The sequence below is a fragment of the Pyxicephalus adspersus genome, chromosome 5 (assembly GCF_032062135.1).
Source record: "Pyxicephalus adspersus chromosome 5, UCB_Pads_2.0, whole genome shotgun sequence".
Lineage (NCBI taxonomy): Eukaryota > Metazoa > Chordata > Amphibia > Anura > Pyxicephalidae > Pyxicephalus > Pyxicephalus adspersus.
In genome coordinates this window covers 146100301-146116475 of record NC_092862.1, presented here as the reverse complement: position 1 = coordinate 146116475, position 16175 = coordinate 146100301, and the positions used below count along the sequence as shown (strand labels likewise).

Sequence of the window (16175 nt, the reverse complement as noted above, 5' to 3'; positions counted from 1 at the left end):
TAGTACAGTAAATAACGGGTTTGTCACAATTGGGGAGACAGGGCCACTAGGGGGCGCTATGGCTTGCACATAAGTGGTGTGAGCCCCGAGAAAGGTCAAGGCACAGAGTCTAAGCAGTAACCAGGTCTTCTCCAGAGCCTCTAGTGGTGAGAATGTTGCACTGCTGGTTACTGCCAGGTTGCAGTCCTTGAGCACAGCGTGGTTAGCAGGATAATACACAGTACCAAATCACTAAGTAGAAGAATTGTCAGGGAAGCCTGGGGTCCAGGCAGGCAGCAAACAAGAGAGGTCAGGTTACAAGCCAGGGGTGAAATACCAAGGATCCTGGAAATAGACACCGGTGAAACAGGTAACACAGGAGGCACAGGTGACACAGGGATAATCACAGAGAACACTGGAACAGCACGGAAACTGGCTGGGAAGCAAGAGACTGGGCAATGAGGGGTTAACACAGGAGCTGGAAAGGGAAAGCACTGAATTATCCAACAGGTGTAGAGGAAATACTCAGCAGAGCTAGGGGGCTGGGCACTAGTGGAGACACGTTGCACGAATGCGGAGTGCTGTATCTGAGCTAGCTAAAAAGCCTGGGATGGTTAAGAGATTATTTCCTGATTGGCCGGTGGGAAGGGCGAAACTGATAAAACTTGGAAGAGCAGGCACACCCAGGGTCAGAACTGTCCACATGTGCAGGAGAGAGATGCCTGCTCTTTAGCAAGGAAGAGGTAAGTGTGACAGTGTAGATGGAATGCTGGACCTCAGTTAATTAAAATATTTTGTTCTTCACAGAAAGACAGACAGCTCTCAGTTCTTCAGTCTGCCAATTAAAGGTCCCTAATGTTCAAAAACTTGATATGTTAAAATGAAGAGAGCCACAGTTCTCAGTACAGTTTAGTTTTTATTTGCCACACAAAGTGGCAAAAAAGAGCTCAACAGTCACCCTTCCTCAGGGCTTATAGTTGCAAAGAATGAGAATTAATACATATGGCGATACAATAAGAATGCTTCAACGACGGCAGAAGACAGGCAGGTGATTTGTATTCAGTCTGCTCACAAATCAATGTGTATAATACATACAGTATAATATTGCAGTTTTCCTGAAGTTCAACCTCCCAAAACTTTTTGTCAGATGTTGCTTGTGACATTTTTGGTAGCAAATAAAGATATATTTGGACTTTTTAGGCTCTGAATATATTCAGGGGTCCAGGATATCTGATGGTGGACAAGTTTGGGGGTCCACATACTCCAACAAGTATCCCCATCCTTTCCCTATCTTACAAGATACAGATAATGGATCCAATGTGAACCCTGTTACAATGTTACATACAAGGAAGAGCAACATTTCAGGAGAGAAGCTGAAGGTGACAACGCCACTCCTCCATAGATCACCCCCAGGTAGGAAGTGTGTTACTGGCAGGATCACTAGGCTAAAAGAAAACAAATGCAGATGCCACATCCAATAAATAAAGGAACAGCCAATCAGGACAACGAAAGGGAGGCCACAGATATAAGCAGAAGTCACTTTATTTTTATATAAATCTTCAATAAAATGCAAGCAAGATAAATTGGATTTCTATCTAGCTTCAATAAATACTGAATATACAGAGATAAAACACCAGACAGCCGGAGACCGGACGCATTTCACACGAGGGCTATAAAGAGGACCTGTCATATCAATAAAGACCAAATATCCCCTAATTTCTGCCTCCTGCAAATTGATTTCTCTTGGCCCAGAGAGGGGCAGATTTTTTAGGAGGATTTTTGGTTGTTGTTGGTGCCCCATCTTTGATCTGATGTTCCTGTTCCCATGAATGGGATAATGTTAGGGGCAAATTCAAGTTTTAGGATTTGGGTATGTTTGGGGTTTTAGGATGTACTGATTGCACCCAAATTACCACACAGAGACCCCGGACAGGCGGCCCACTCAGTCCTGAGCACCATCAATATTGAACCGCTGCAATGGCCAACAAAGAGCTCATTGGTCTGTAGGCCAGTCAGGGGCAGAAGCTCTCCGGATTGAGGGCCATTCAGGGGCAGGAACTCACCAGATTGAGGTCCATTCAGGGGCAGGAACTCACTGGAATGTGGGTCATTCAGGGGCAGGAGCTTACTGGAATGTGGGCCGGTCAGCATGAGGAGCTCATTGGACTACAGGCCATTCCAAGGGCGAACTCCTTGCAGAAAATCCTGCAGGCAAACTTTGGCAAGTGTCGCTTATTGGACAAGTTCACATTTATCAGAAACTAAACAGATTGGAGGCAGATTAATGTAACTATCATGGAAGTGCGAGAGTGTAAAATGTGAGCCAAGGGAATAATGCATGAAGATTGGCCCTTCTGTAAAGTGCCCTGGCTGTCATGATGGTGCAATGGCTTCAGCAATCTCTGACCTGGCACCGGTATGCAGATGAGCGGCCTCAGCTTGTTCCAGGTGATTGTGTTAGAAAATACTAAAACCAGAGACAGCCAGGCAATGGGGAGACTCACAACAATATCGCAATGCCATTATTACAAATATATCGCAATAGTTGATATGTTACAGCGTGTCTGTAATGCCCCATGGGAGAAACCACTAAGAAAAATTCAACAACCATATCCTTCACATAGAATGTAGCAATAGCAGTAATTATAATACCAGTACTACATTCCTCTTGTGGAACATACTCCATGTGGATTGATTTCATATTCATATATTTAGTGATTGGCCTCCTGCTTTTTGACAGAAAATCACAGAAACATAAATTTGCTTTCCTTCCTGTATAGGTTGTGCTGTGAATATCAGAATATGTGTTATCTGTCCTATGTTATGACCCCCTCCCTGCAAAAGATCTAAAGCCACCGCTCCGCTCTCTGCTCCGCCCCCTGCTTGACATCACTTCCTCTCTCTCAGTGGATTGGTTGGGGACAAAGGCAACGCCCAGAGGGGAGGGGCTGGTCGATTGCTCTTCCTGCTCTGGTTATATTGTACCTAAAAAGCAAACTAACCAATCCCGAAGAAATTAAACACTGAGCAGCAAGAATGACACTGATCACTGACATTTCTATAAAATCCTCTTAAAGTGGAATTAACATCAAACTGTTTTTATATTTGGGCAAAGTTTTCACAGTTCAGCCCCCTTTTGTTCCATAACCTTTCAGCCCCCTTTTGTTCCATAACCTTTCCAAACTCCTGCATATTACATGTGGAGCTTTGGTCTAAACTGCAGCCTGGAAAGACGTTTATACTCAAAAGAGAACCTGTCAATGCCATTTGCACAGCTGAGGATCATTGTTTGCAGCATTGTGCCCAATTTAAATACTGGCTCTGTGACTAGCTCCACCTCCAGGGCTTTTGAACTGGTTTGACTCACCTGTAATATTTTGACAGGTTCCCTTTTGAGTGCACCAATCACCTGCAGAGGTTGCTGGACCCAACCCAGCCCTAGCAAGATCTCAAGCCGCTGTGGCAGGTGCACAGATAAACCTTTAACAAATGGATTAAAAAAAATTGTATTGCTTCTTGTTACATCTCTGGGACAGGAAGCAAAAGAAATTTCCCTAATGGGACACCGGCAGCATAAAATAACAGATACGGTCACAGTAACTCACCCAACAGCGCCCCCCTGCTGCTCAAGACCTCTTTACACCACAGGAAGGCAGAAAATTACAAACAAAAAATAGAATAATTTTTCAAAGAATCTCCTCCAAGTTTTGTGTTTCATTACAGAGAACTCTATGGCACTATATCAATAACAATATTCTACAGATATACAATAATTAAAAAAGTGAAAAAAAAAACAAAGACATCACGTAATTGCAAGCTCCCGGACACTAGAATCAAAGCACACAGCAGCTCAGTGCACGACACACAGATCACTTTGGTGCAGAAGCAAGAAAAAAAAACTCACAAGTTTTGGAATTGCTAAACTGTCCTCCAGGGGGTGTGGCCAGTCTTTACCTGGACCCTGAAGACCCCCCCCCCAGGAGGAGGAGTCAATAAATACATTCATTCTATTGGTAGATTGTCTGACCATGATGGGGAGGGAGGGGGTACAAAGGTTTAAACATGATGGTATGGAAACTGAGCACCTGGATTTGTACCTGTCTAGAATTTCACATTGATAAAAAAAGGACATTGATCCCGGTTCCCGTCACAGTGGGATGTGTTCTTGTGGCCTGCTAGATGGTCAGCAGCGGGATACAACCCACCCCTACCCCGCCTTCGTGACACACCATAGGGGCCATAAACGTCCAGCGGTTGGTCTCTGGGTCGTACATTTCTACGGAGTTCAAGTTGGACTGCCCGTCGTAGCCTCCTACCGCATAGAGACGGCCGCAGTTAGCCACAAGAGAGACGCGACTGCGGCGAGTGTTCATGGGTGTGATGAGGTACCACTGGTCCGCCATGGAGTTGTAGACCTCGGCCACGCTGAGGAAGGCGGAGCCGTCGTACCCGCCACAGATGAACATCTTGCTACCCAGTGAGGCCGCTCCGTGGCGGCAACGTTTGTTCAGCATGCTGGCCACGGGGTGCCATGTAGCAGTGTGGTGGTTGTAATATTCCATCTACAGAGAAATCACAAAGACCACAAATTACAAACATTCGTGCTGATTACAATGAGCAACAGTCTGGGGGTGCCTTAGGAAAATCACCCAGACACTGAGAGGACACAGAAGTTTAGAGTTTTTAGAAATTAGAATTTTATAATAAAAATGTTCCTAAAAGGCTTCTAGTTGCTTATTAGGATCCATGAACTTCAAGAAGGATCTACATCAGGAATGGATCGTTATTGTGATTTCTCCAAACGCCATCTTTCAACAAGTGGAGGCAGCAGGGTGCATTATGGGAAGAAGGAAGGCTGGAGGAGGCAGCACGGTGCATTATGGGAAGAAGGCAGGCTGGAAGAGGCAGCAGGGTGCATTATGGGAAAAAGGCAGCAGGGTGCATTATGGGAAAAAGGCAGCAGGGTGCATTACAGGAAAAAAAAAGGCTGAGGGGAGGCAGCAGGGGGCATTAAGGGAAGAAGGGAGGCAGGTGGATTTTGCATGTATTAAAGGATCTGCTGCTGACTTCTTGGTGCCATATACCACAGCCAGCATCAGATTCCAGTACAAAGCTGTTTAGTGGCATAGGTGGGATTTATACCATATCCGGCTCATTTAGTTCTGGTTCAGTTCTTGTGCATAGTAAACCACCTATATACCCCAGAAGAGACATCTGTAATGGTCATTAGCAATAAACTGACCCCTCCCATCTTTCTTATTTAATCTAATCTAATTCAATACTTTGGGGGGGAAGTGTTACCAATTAACAGCGAGCTGTAGAATTTGGCAGGCCAGAGGCAAAGCCTGGGTGTCTCTCCCTTATTGGAGCAGTTCAGGTGGAGGTAACATGCAAGCACTTGGAACACAAAACCCAAGTTCTGTACAATCTCCTTTAAATTAATAAATCACTGTACAGTTCGGTCTATGTGACCTTTTACTTAGACAGAACTGCATTGTAATTGGTTGATCTAAAGGAGGTTGTACAGTCCCGTTGTGCATCATGTGCAGTATTGTAGGGGTTGTAGAAAGATTGTATGGTGAGCTAAAGGCAGAAACAAGAAGTGATCACATACAGTGTTGAAGATCTGTAGTCCATCGTGTCCCCCTGAGACATATATCCGGCCCTCGAATACAGTCACACCAGCTGCACTGCGATTGGAGCTCATGGGTGTCACCACCGTCCATCTATTATAAAGACATATTGAGAGTAAATATCATCATATATAAATTATTATTATTTTAGCGCCAACATATTACGTAGAGCTGAACATTAAATAGGGGTTGCAAATGACAAACACAGACAGTGACACAGGAGGAGGACCCCGACCCAAAGAGCTTACAATCTGAGAAATGGGGAAGCTGGGGATTTTATCCCCTTTCGGAAATCCTGGTGCTTTACTGTCTGCCTGAGCTACTATTGTATCATTTACATTGTTTCCAATTTTTTTTTTTTTTTAAGGACTTCAGAACTTCATGTTCCTAGTACTGGAAACATTGGATCATCCTTTGCTGCAGCCCCTCACCTTGTGACTTGGCTACAATGATGCAGTCTGATCACAGGGGGAGAGGAGACTGAAGAAATGTTTCCTTCAGCCTGCAGCAGACTGATGACATCATCTCAGCCTAGGCAAAGTCAAATATCTAGAGATCATGGACATTAATGATAAGAAGAAGCTTTTCTGATATAAGATACAGTTGCTGTATAATGATCTAGCTCATGGGATGTCCAATTAAAAACTCTGGCTTACTATAAATCAGAAATTCCATCATCTGGCTGTATAGTTTATTGGAGCAGAATATAGGACCTCAGATCAACGCTAGCTGGCAAAGTACTGCCTAGAAATAAAACATTCCTGGCAATATTGCCTAATATATAATGATAAATGTAAAATAATAATTTTATTTAGAGTCTTACTTGTCAGTCTCGGGGTTGTAGCTCTCCACAGAGTTCAGGGAACAATTTCCATCATAGCCCCCACATACATAAATCTGTCCATCCAGGACCACGGTCCCCATCGCACTGAAACAAGAAGAGACAATGGGATTAGAAATACAACAGCACATCCTGAGCGAGACCGAACACAACACAATGTGTCAGATATGACAGATATAGTGTCCTCTGTACAGTGCACTATGGTATATGTCAGAGCTACATAAATGTATAATAGTGTGTGACTGTGGGGGTACATTAAAGTGTAAGCTCCTCTGTAGAGAAACTGAAGGGACTGGCTCAGTGTCCTCTGTACATTGCACTGTGGTATATGTCAGAGCTATATAAATGTATAATAATAGTGTGTGACTATGGGGGGACATTAGAGTGTCAGCTCCTCTGTACAGAGACTGATGGGACTGGCTCAGTGTTCTCTGTACAGCATATGGTATATGTCGGAGCTATATAAATGTATAATAATAGTGTGTGACTGTGGGAGGACATTAGAGTGTCAGCTCCTCTGTACAGTGACTGATGATGATCTCTGTACAACACTGCAGTATATGTCAGAGCTATATAAATATATAATTAAATAATACAATCTCTCACCTCCTTTTGCTGTTCATGCTTCCCACTTTTGTCCACGTGTCCGTTTCAGGATTGTATACTTCTACAGTGCTGAGCCGCGATTGGCCGTCATATCCACCAATAGCGTACAGAAGCCCATTCACAACAGCAACGCCCACTCTGCTGCGAGCGGTGGTCATCGGCTGACATTTCTCCCAGCGGTTGGCGATGGGGTCAAACACTTCCACTACGTTCAGAGAATCACCTGCGTAGAAATGCGCTACTCATCTTAACATTTAACTAGGACATCATAAGGATAAACTATGAAGACAACAGCAGTGCATAACCCCTCTTCTGGGATGGTATCTACAAGATTTTACAGGGTATCTGTGGAAATTTGCCCCCTACTGGTGAGGTCAGGAACTGATGGTGGGAATTTGCCCCCTATTGGTGAGGTCAAGAACTGAAGGTGGGGATTTGCCCCCTATTGGTGAGGTCAGGTACTGATGTTGGATGAGAAGACCTGGCTCACCATTCCAATTCATCCCAATGGTGTTCAGTAAATTTGAGGTCAGAGCAGTGACCATAAGACTTGAAGAGCACAATTGTTCTTGTATGATGGGGTGATAAAGTGAATAGTATTGTCTACCTCTGGTCATTTTTGATCATAAAGAACTCTATATATAAATGATTTCACTGTCAAGGTGCTCATAAAATTAGTTTCTTTCTTACTCTTAGATTGCTCTTCTGGGCAGGGCCCTCTCCTCCTCCTGTGTCACTTTCTGTGTCTGTCTGGTATTTGCAATCCCTATTTAATGTCCAGCGCTGCAAAATCTGCTGGCACTATATAAATTCTTTTTGATAGTAATATTAGTTTCCCAGTAGGAGAGCTTTGCACCTAACTATTGACCACTAGGTGGCAGAACAAGTCATTGTTTTAACCCCCCTAGCGGTAATCCCGAGTGTGACTCGGGGTGGATTTTACGTGCAAAAAGCGGTAATCCCGAGTCACACTCTGGGTTGCTTAACACCTTAAAAAAAAAAATAAAAAAAAACAATTATCTTGCTCTGTCTGCGTCACCCGATGTCCTGCTGGACACCGCAGGTCCTGGGGACACGTCCTCATCCTTCGATCTTCAGCCGCTGAAGAGACGATCTCTGAACTTTCCCGGTGACGTTGGTGCGGGCGGTGGGATCGTCCGAAAATTCAAATAATTTTGTATTGGATTCAATACAAAATAGCTGTATTGAGTCCACCACAAAGAAATATTCATATAATATATATATTATATATGCTTTTGTACAGTCATGTTTCACTATTTTTTTAAAAACAGATTTTTGTGTTTTTTATTTTAAAGTTTATTATTAAATTTATTAAATATTGGACATATCTCGGTGAGTTATGCCTAACAATTATAGCCTACAACATAAAATAAATTTCCATGCAAAAAAATGTAAAGCTTCTTGCATGGAAATACGGACAGAATTAGAACGCTAGGGGGGCTAATAGGAGACCAGTAGAGAAATACAATCATCTGTGATGAGATTTCAGAGAAATGACTGGGGAAATATTTATAATAATTTACTAGTAATTGAGCTCTGCCCAATAAGCTCCGGATACATTGCTACACCAGTTTGAGGCTGGGCATTCGTTGGCAGCATTAGCGTAGCTGGTGCAGCAGAAGAGATCAAAAAGAAATATCCATAGTAATACAGGTATATCATATATGATGATGACTGACATTTTTTAATTCTTTATAGAAGCACCTCAATGCAATCAATTCAGGGGGAGTCCATGTACTTTGACCCATATGCTAGGCATGAGGGTCTGGGGAAGGTTGAGACGAGGGGTAAGAAGATGACAATAGCATTTGGTGCTTCAACAGGTGAGGCGCACAAAAATGTAGATACCTGAGACATATACTGCTCAAGTAATTCACAACTCATACTGCACTTTGAGCTTTTTGCCCTGGGTGCTATAATACGTCATAGCTCTGCTCAGAAGACCCCCCAACCCTGAGCCATATTATGAGTTGGGGTCATACATTAGGTTTCCCAGCCCCCTAGTGGTGAATGTGCAGAAATGATCATTCAGGACTACAAGGTACCTGCTGAGTTCAGTCCTCCCACCGCGTAGATCAGACCCGCGATCGACGTGCAACATCGGGGGCGTGTTTTAAATGCAAGCAGATGAGGTCTGCGCTCAGGCATCAGATGATAATCCTTTGCTTCATCAACCAGATCTCTAAAACACAACACAAACTTGTCATAAAAACAAAACTGAACAATCATGAGACATAAAAAGTCCCCAAAGTCAATGTCACTTGTGCTCAGAATACTCAGGACTACAGAACACCTCCCCTTCATTCTAGCTACACATACCGGCATTTATGACAGCACCGCACCAGATCATCCTGCTGCACGCGGTCAGTGAGGAATTGGGGGCGGCAGAGCGGAAGGCGGACTTTAGTCAGCAATTCGGGAAGGAAGACTTCTCGCTGTTCCCGATCGTAGCGCACCCATGCCAAAGCAGCTTCAAAAACCTGCAGCAAAAGAACAAAACCACAAGAAGTGTAACAGAAATTTTGGAGAATGGGAGAATGCTGCCCCTGGAACCCTTCAGTGCTGGTGACTTATGAATCTATATATGTCAGTTGGTCAAACGATCACTGCTAAAAGTAAAAAATAATCCACTCTGACCCCATCAATAACCCTGTGCAGTATTCTCCCCAGAAACTCTTTAGGCTGGGTGGGAAGAACCTGTAGGTAGGTGGCAGCCCCTGAACTGTGGCCCAACTCATCAGTAAACACCCAAAAACAGCCGGGTGGTCATTGAAAAGTTGGATATCCAATCACCTGAACCCTACTAAAGAGGTAAAATCTTAGCTCTACTGCAAGGATTCATGAACTGAACTGGCAGCTCAGAGCCTGAGGTATCTAGCTGTGTGGAGTTGCTCCTTCAATCACAGATTGATCAATAGAAGAATGTCTTGTTGAACCTTCTCTGATGATTTGGTTGCAGCTGAATATCAAAGCTGCCATAAGTCAGTGGGTACTGGACGGCTGAGATGGAAAAGGGGAAGAAGGAACCCACCCAGATGTTTATGTAGAACCCACATGACTACTGCAGAATTGAGTGTGGGGTGCGTATGCTTCACCATCAGAACCAATGTCAGGGTTCCCTCCGGCCTCTTTTAGTTGGGCGCACCACCCGGCATTATTCAGTAACTACCCAGATGTTTTTGGGTGGTTACTGAAAAGTTGAGTAACAATACGGGGACTCCCACCTGCCTACAGCTTCTTCCCACCCAGCTAAAAAATACCGAGAATGCTGAATGTGCAATGATAAGATAAACCCAGCTACATTCTCCTCATACACGTACCTGCTCCTCCACCTTCACATTCAGCTCATCCCGGGAGACCAGCTCCAGGACCTCATCGAAGGGCAACGCCAGGAACTCCTCCGACATGGAAACCTCCACAAAGTGCTCGTGGATGAAGCGGTTTGCGGCATCGTACAGCACCGCACACATCATGGTCTCTGCAAACTGCCGCACTCCCAGGCAATTCTTAGGGTGCAACCTGAGGGGAGGAGACACACAATGAGATCAAGAACTTGGAAAGTTTCATAGCTCCACCGCCATCATCACAGCCAACAATTATTAGTCATAATAATAATAATAATATTAATAAACAGTACTTATATAGCGCCAACATATTACGCAGCACTGTACATCAAACCACTTGTGAATCACCCACTGGCAGCTGCCATCCACCCTGCCCTCATTTTTACAGATAGAAGTGTTTGATAGATATTTTTAAGTATTTGATAGAGAATAATATTTTCCCAGCTTTCCCTATTCTAGGTAGTGGTTCTATAACTGGGTCAACATACACCTGAGAAGAAAAAGTAGGGTTGATATACATGCAGAATTTTTGGGTATCCAGAACATTTTAAAAAACCCTCCAGAGCTTTGTTACCACACAAGGTCTGTCTATGAAATAATGAGACTGATATAAAAACTTTTATTTATTTCTAATGTTTGTCCCCTTAAATATTCACAATGAAGCCGATGTCGTCTTGTTTCCCACTGGTGGAAGGTGAGGAGCAGATCAGTTTCTGATGTTTTTTTCTTTCCTGCATCCATTCACACAAAGCATGTTCCTTTAATCACCGATTTCACATTAGGAAAAAGTCCCCAGGTGCCAAATCTGGTGAATATGGAGGATGTTCCAGCGTAGTAATGTGTTTGTCGGTCACAGAAAGTGCTGTGTGAGAAGGAGCATTGTCCTGATGAAGAATGAAACCATTTCCCACATTTCTGTTTGGACTTTTTTGGTTCTTGGTGATGAAGGTGTTTCCAGTGACTGTGGTTTGGTTTCAGGATCATACTGGAAGATCCGGGTTTCGGCACCAAGTGATGACTTTATGGAAAAGGTACGGCTCCACCTCAAGTTGCTGCAGAATGTCAGAACAAATTTCCTTTCGGCTCTGTTTTTGCTGTGGTAAGAAATTTTACTAAAAAAGTCAAATTGAAACTTTTATACCTCTCATGATTTCAGCACATGAGGGGAAACACAACGGCAATAAACCGACTGACAACAAACTAAAGGCAGAGAGTGCCGGGGTTTGTCCTGCGTGTTTGGAGAAGTTTAATCATTCATGGCAAGAGATGAGAATCATCTCACTGCTTTGTGATAGAGATAGAAACACAATCTCCTTATTTCATAGACAGATCTTGTACACACAAACTCTTCAGGTATATAACAAATATCAGACACTACAGAGTATATAAATATCTAAACAAAAACTCAGATCAGGTGTCCCCAAAGGAGGATTTCTCCTCTATTCCAGTTCTGGTGACAACTATAAAATATGGAATCTTCCCATAGATAACAATAGATTGCAATACAAACCTTACAATGGTACAGAAGTGCCAGAATAACATTTCATCTCCACTACCAAGGAAACTCCGTGCATTTCAGAGGCTACAATATCAGGATTGGATAGGCTGCTGGGCTCTGCATGGAAGCCAAGGTTTGGATTTCTCATTCTCCTATTTATTCAGCCCAGGGGAGATTTTTGTAAGCCCTGAAATGCATTGGTTTTTGTAGACCAATGGAAATAAAATCTTATGCTGGGCTTGTATATTCCAAGTGCTCCCTATTCTATGGTAATAAAAACCCTTACAGGGGGTTTAACCCTTTTAATATTTACATTCAAAAACATTTTGGCTACAGAAGCATTTTAAGAATTAAAGACAAAAACAAATTGGTGGTACAAGTCAGTCCTCCAACAACCACAAAGAGGGTGTTCCTGACCTTTAATGGATTCTCTAATCATGTGGTTGGAGATTACCAACAATAGTGAAATGACAACTAAAAAATCCAACTTTTATCTAAACGCGTTTCGCCCATTGGCTTCTTCAGGGGTATAGTAGAGAACGCTTAGGCTATAAGGTAACTAAAGGAAAAATAAAGAAGCTTTTTGTATGTATAAGGGTTATAACATGGCTGGGTTGTAATAATGACGTGTAATATACTGAGGTAGATGATGTACATAATCTGGCACACTTACCTCTGGCCACCATCCACCAAGATCATACAATGCTATAGAAGGCTCGCAGTACAAGACGCCTGCTCTGATGAACTCACCTCTCCTTCAGGAAAGAGCAGCAAGCGTCCTTAATATTCTGCAGCTGCAGGAAGCTGGCACCCATCAGGAGAGACTGAACGTTCTGCTGGTCGATGGCCAGGTGCCCGTTATATGCAAAGTTTATCAGAGCTTCCAGAGCACTGGAGAGAGAGAGAGATGGGTAGATGTGTCATTTCTATTGGTTACCTCCACTGACCTAAAATAAATCAAGAACATTGTTATTGATCGATGAAGCCCCCAGAGTAATAAGTTGACCAATAGAAAGCCACCAGAGGAGACGATCACCTGGCACCTGTAAGGTCAGATTCAGACTGTGCCATGTAAGTCAGTCCGTCATGTTCTCCAGCAGTTAGAAGGTTAACTTCTCAGACACTCTAATACACAAAGGGTTAATGCGGGCTTAGACACCCCAACAGCGCCTGCTGATATCCCAACCCACCAGGAAGGTATGCAACCCCAATCCATTGCTGCTGCAGGTGCCTACTCTGGTGTCGGAGGTTATCCAGGTACATCATGTGACCTCCTGGCTGCTCAGGGCTACGTACTGTCCTGTGTAAGCTCTGAACGGTTGCGGCAAATATCCGGGGATACAATAGAAGCACAGAGGGGTAATCAGAAGGCACAGCCACTCCGCCATTCTCAGGTGACAGGTTCTCTTTACAATCCACCAGCAAAAGAAACACTACAGTATGATTAATGCAGCCTTCTCCTGTATGGGGGGATATAAAGATCATTCCTAGATTGTAAGCAAGAAGAGTTTATAAATCCCGTTTAATTAAAATAATTCAGGGATGGAGTACAGAGATAACCCAGATAAACTATTATTAAACAGGATAGCGCCAACATATTGCACAGCGCTGTACATTATATAGGGGTTACAAATGACAGACAGATACAGTGATATAGGAGGAGGTTGTGGGGACTGGTTCTCTTTATATCTGATCACTTACCTGGGGTCCATGCCCTGCATGACGATCTCATCCTGCTTACACTCCATCATGTCGTTGGTGAACATGGCGTGGAAATATGGGATGGAGGCTGCCAGCACGATCCGATGTGCGCTGAACTTGTGTTCCCCCACCTGCAAAACAGGAGAAGAGGATTACAGAATGCTGAGATTTGACAGAAATTTCCTTAAAAAATTAAGATTATAAACCTGTTGTATTTATGTAGCGCCGACATAATCTGTAGGGTTGTACAGAGCCCATGTCACTGTGCCTCAGAAGAGCTCCCAATGTAATGTCGCTCAGTCACATGTCATGAGCACAGGTCACGGCCACATTTGTGGGGAAACTATTTAATCTAACTGCGTGTTTTTGGAATGTGGGAGGAAACCCAAACATGGGGAGAACCTACAAACTCCATGCAGATAGTGTCCTGGCTGAGATTCCAACCTGGGACCCAGCGCTGCAAAGGTCAGAATGTTACCCACCGAGCCACCCAACATACAATGCAGCCTAGGCCACCAGCATGTCTGAGGGTCAGGGAGTGCGGTCGGTATATATAAGTCGGTTGGCACACAGCCTGGCACTGCCCAGGGACGATCTCACTTTATTAATATCAGGAAGACCGGAGCTGGGAATGGAAAATCCCAGCCGAGTCTAAGCAGCGATAAGTGTGACGGCATGATGAACGTCAGTGGGCTGCCTGGGCCCGACTCGCGCCAATTAATCAAAAGGAATTAAGTAATAATCTGCTTTATGCGGGGGCAGACTACCAGGGGGTATTTATAGAATGGTGAGAGGGGTAATTATTATGGGAACATAATAAGGGTACATTGCTCCTCTCAATATGTATTTGGTGCAGATGTAAAGCCAAATAATAAAGAATCAGAAAATTGTTATTTATTATCTTCCATTCAGCTCGGCTAATCTCCTGCAGCCTCCATGCAATGGCTGCACTGCGTCCGATGGTGACAACGCTTGTGTAACGGCCACTCGAGCTGAATATATGACAACATTAGGAGACCTGGACAGAGCGTTGTCACCCTATCAATATTTTAATAAAGATTAGAGAATTAAAGAAAAATCATATCTGAACTTATCTCACTCGAGAATTAGTGATTTACAGATTTGTTGTCAGCTCATTGGAGATCTTGTAATACACAAATCCCCCACCTACCTACCTGATACACAAATCCCTCCATAGATTGTAAGCTCTTCGGGGCAGGGTCCTCTCCTCCTCCTGTGTCCCTGTCTGTATCTGTCTGTCATCTGCAACCCCTATTTAATGTACAGCGCTGCGTAATATGTTGGCGCTATATAAATGCTGTTTATTAATATTAATAATAATATGTGTAACACAGGTAAGTACACCCAGCACAGGTAGGTACACAAACCACAGGTAAGTACACTCAGCACAGGTAACTACATGTAAGGTGCAATTAAACACAAAGGGTTTTATATATAAATGATTTTCCTGTCAATTTGCTCAGAATATTCACTTATTTCCTATTCAGACAGCTAAGCAATTCTGAGATTGGCCACTAGGTGGCAGAACGAGTCATTGTTTTAATAGGAGACCTGTAGGGAGATCATCATCTGCCAGTGAATGTCAGAGGAATTGACTGGGGGAATCATTCATAAAGCATTCACAGATAATAATACAAAACTTGCCATGTTTTGATATCACGGATTGCTGTACCCCCCTCCCCATTTATTATACAGAGAACCCAAATTCCTGCAGACTTTCCAATTTAATATTTTTGGGAAGGTGCTGGGGGGAGGGGAGGTCAGGTGAGGACGCAGCATGGAAAGCTGTGCCGCCATGATGAAAGATGGGGCGATGCGGGGTGACCCGGGAAATCCTTGCATTGCACATGAAGCGTTGCGGGATGGGTGACAGGTTCTCTTGTAGAATATTTCTCATTCTATGGAGGAAATAAAATCTGACGAATGTTACATTCCCACCGCCTGGCATTTCCTGTGTCACACGGACAGGAAGTGAGAGCCAAAAGACATAATGGGTGAGCTGTGCGGATGAATGTGTCCCTGCGGATGAATGTCTCCCTGCGGGTGAATGTCTCCCTGCGGGTGAATGTCTCCCTGCGGGTGAATGTGTCCCTGCGGGTGAATGTCTCCCTGCGGGTGAATGTCTCCCTGCGGGATTTGGGGGGGTCGGTGTGGGGGAGGGGCCAGCAGGGGAGGAGGGGTCCCAGCCAATCCCTGACACTGGGGGTCCTCCCCACAAGGAGGCGTGTCCCACCTTGAGGGTGACGTCACACAGCTTGCCCTGGCGGCGGATCTCTTCCATGACGCCATAGCCCCGGTTCGGCAGGTCGCCCACAGTGACATGGACCAAATCTTCCAGCTCCTCCAGCTCATCCACCATCTTGTGTCACTGCGCTCCCTCTGGCTCCGCCCACTATCCTGTCGCACTTCCTTCACCAGCCCCGCCCCCTCCGCCAATCTCTGGCCCAATGGCTGCTGCCCGGGATATTGGGTAGGCGTTGCGGAATGTGGAGCGAAGGGCGATCTGGAATAGGGGTGTGGACAAAATGCGA

At 44.3% G+C, this 16175-nt stretch overlaps 1 protein-coding gene across 2 annotated transcripts; it reads right to left on the bottom strand.

The window, feature by feature from the left end:
• Positions 1-1505: 1505 nt before the first annotated feature.
• On the bottom strand, positions 1506-16035 carry KLHL18 (kelch like family member 18). Of its 2 annotated transcripts, none has more exons than XM_072413040.1 (10): positions 15878-16035; positions 13624-13754; positions 12673-12813; positions 10401-10599; positions 9400-9560; positions 9126-9262; positions 7060-7297; positions 6436-6540; positions 5594-5705; positions 1506-4541 (listed from the first exon to the last, which is right to left on the bottom strand). In XM_072413040.1, the coding sequence occupies exons 1-10, from the start codon at positions 16001-16003 to the stop codon at positions 4155-4157; spliced, it is 1737 nt and encodes a 578-aa protein (XP_072269141.1). In that variant the 5' UTR covers positions 16004-16035; the 3' UTR covers positions 1506-4154. The 2 variants fall into 2 exon arrangements, with proteins under 2 accessions (XP_072269141.1, XP_072269142.1); XM_072413041.1 differs by having other exon boundaries at positions 7060-7282.
• Positions 16036-16175: the final 140 nt, after the last annotated feature.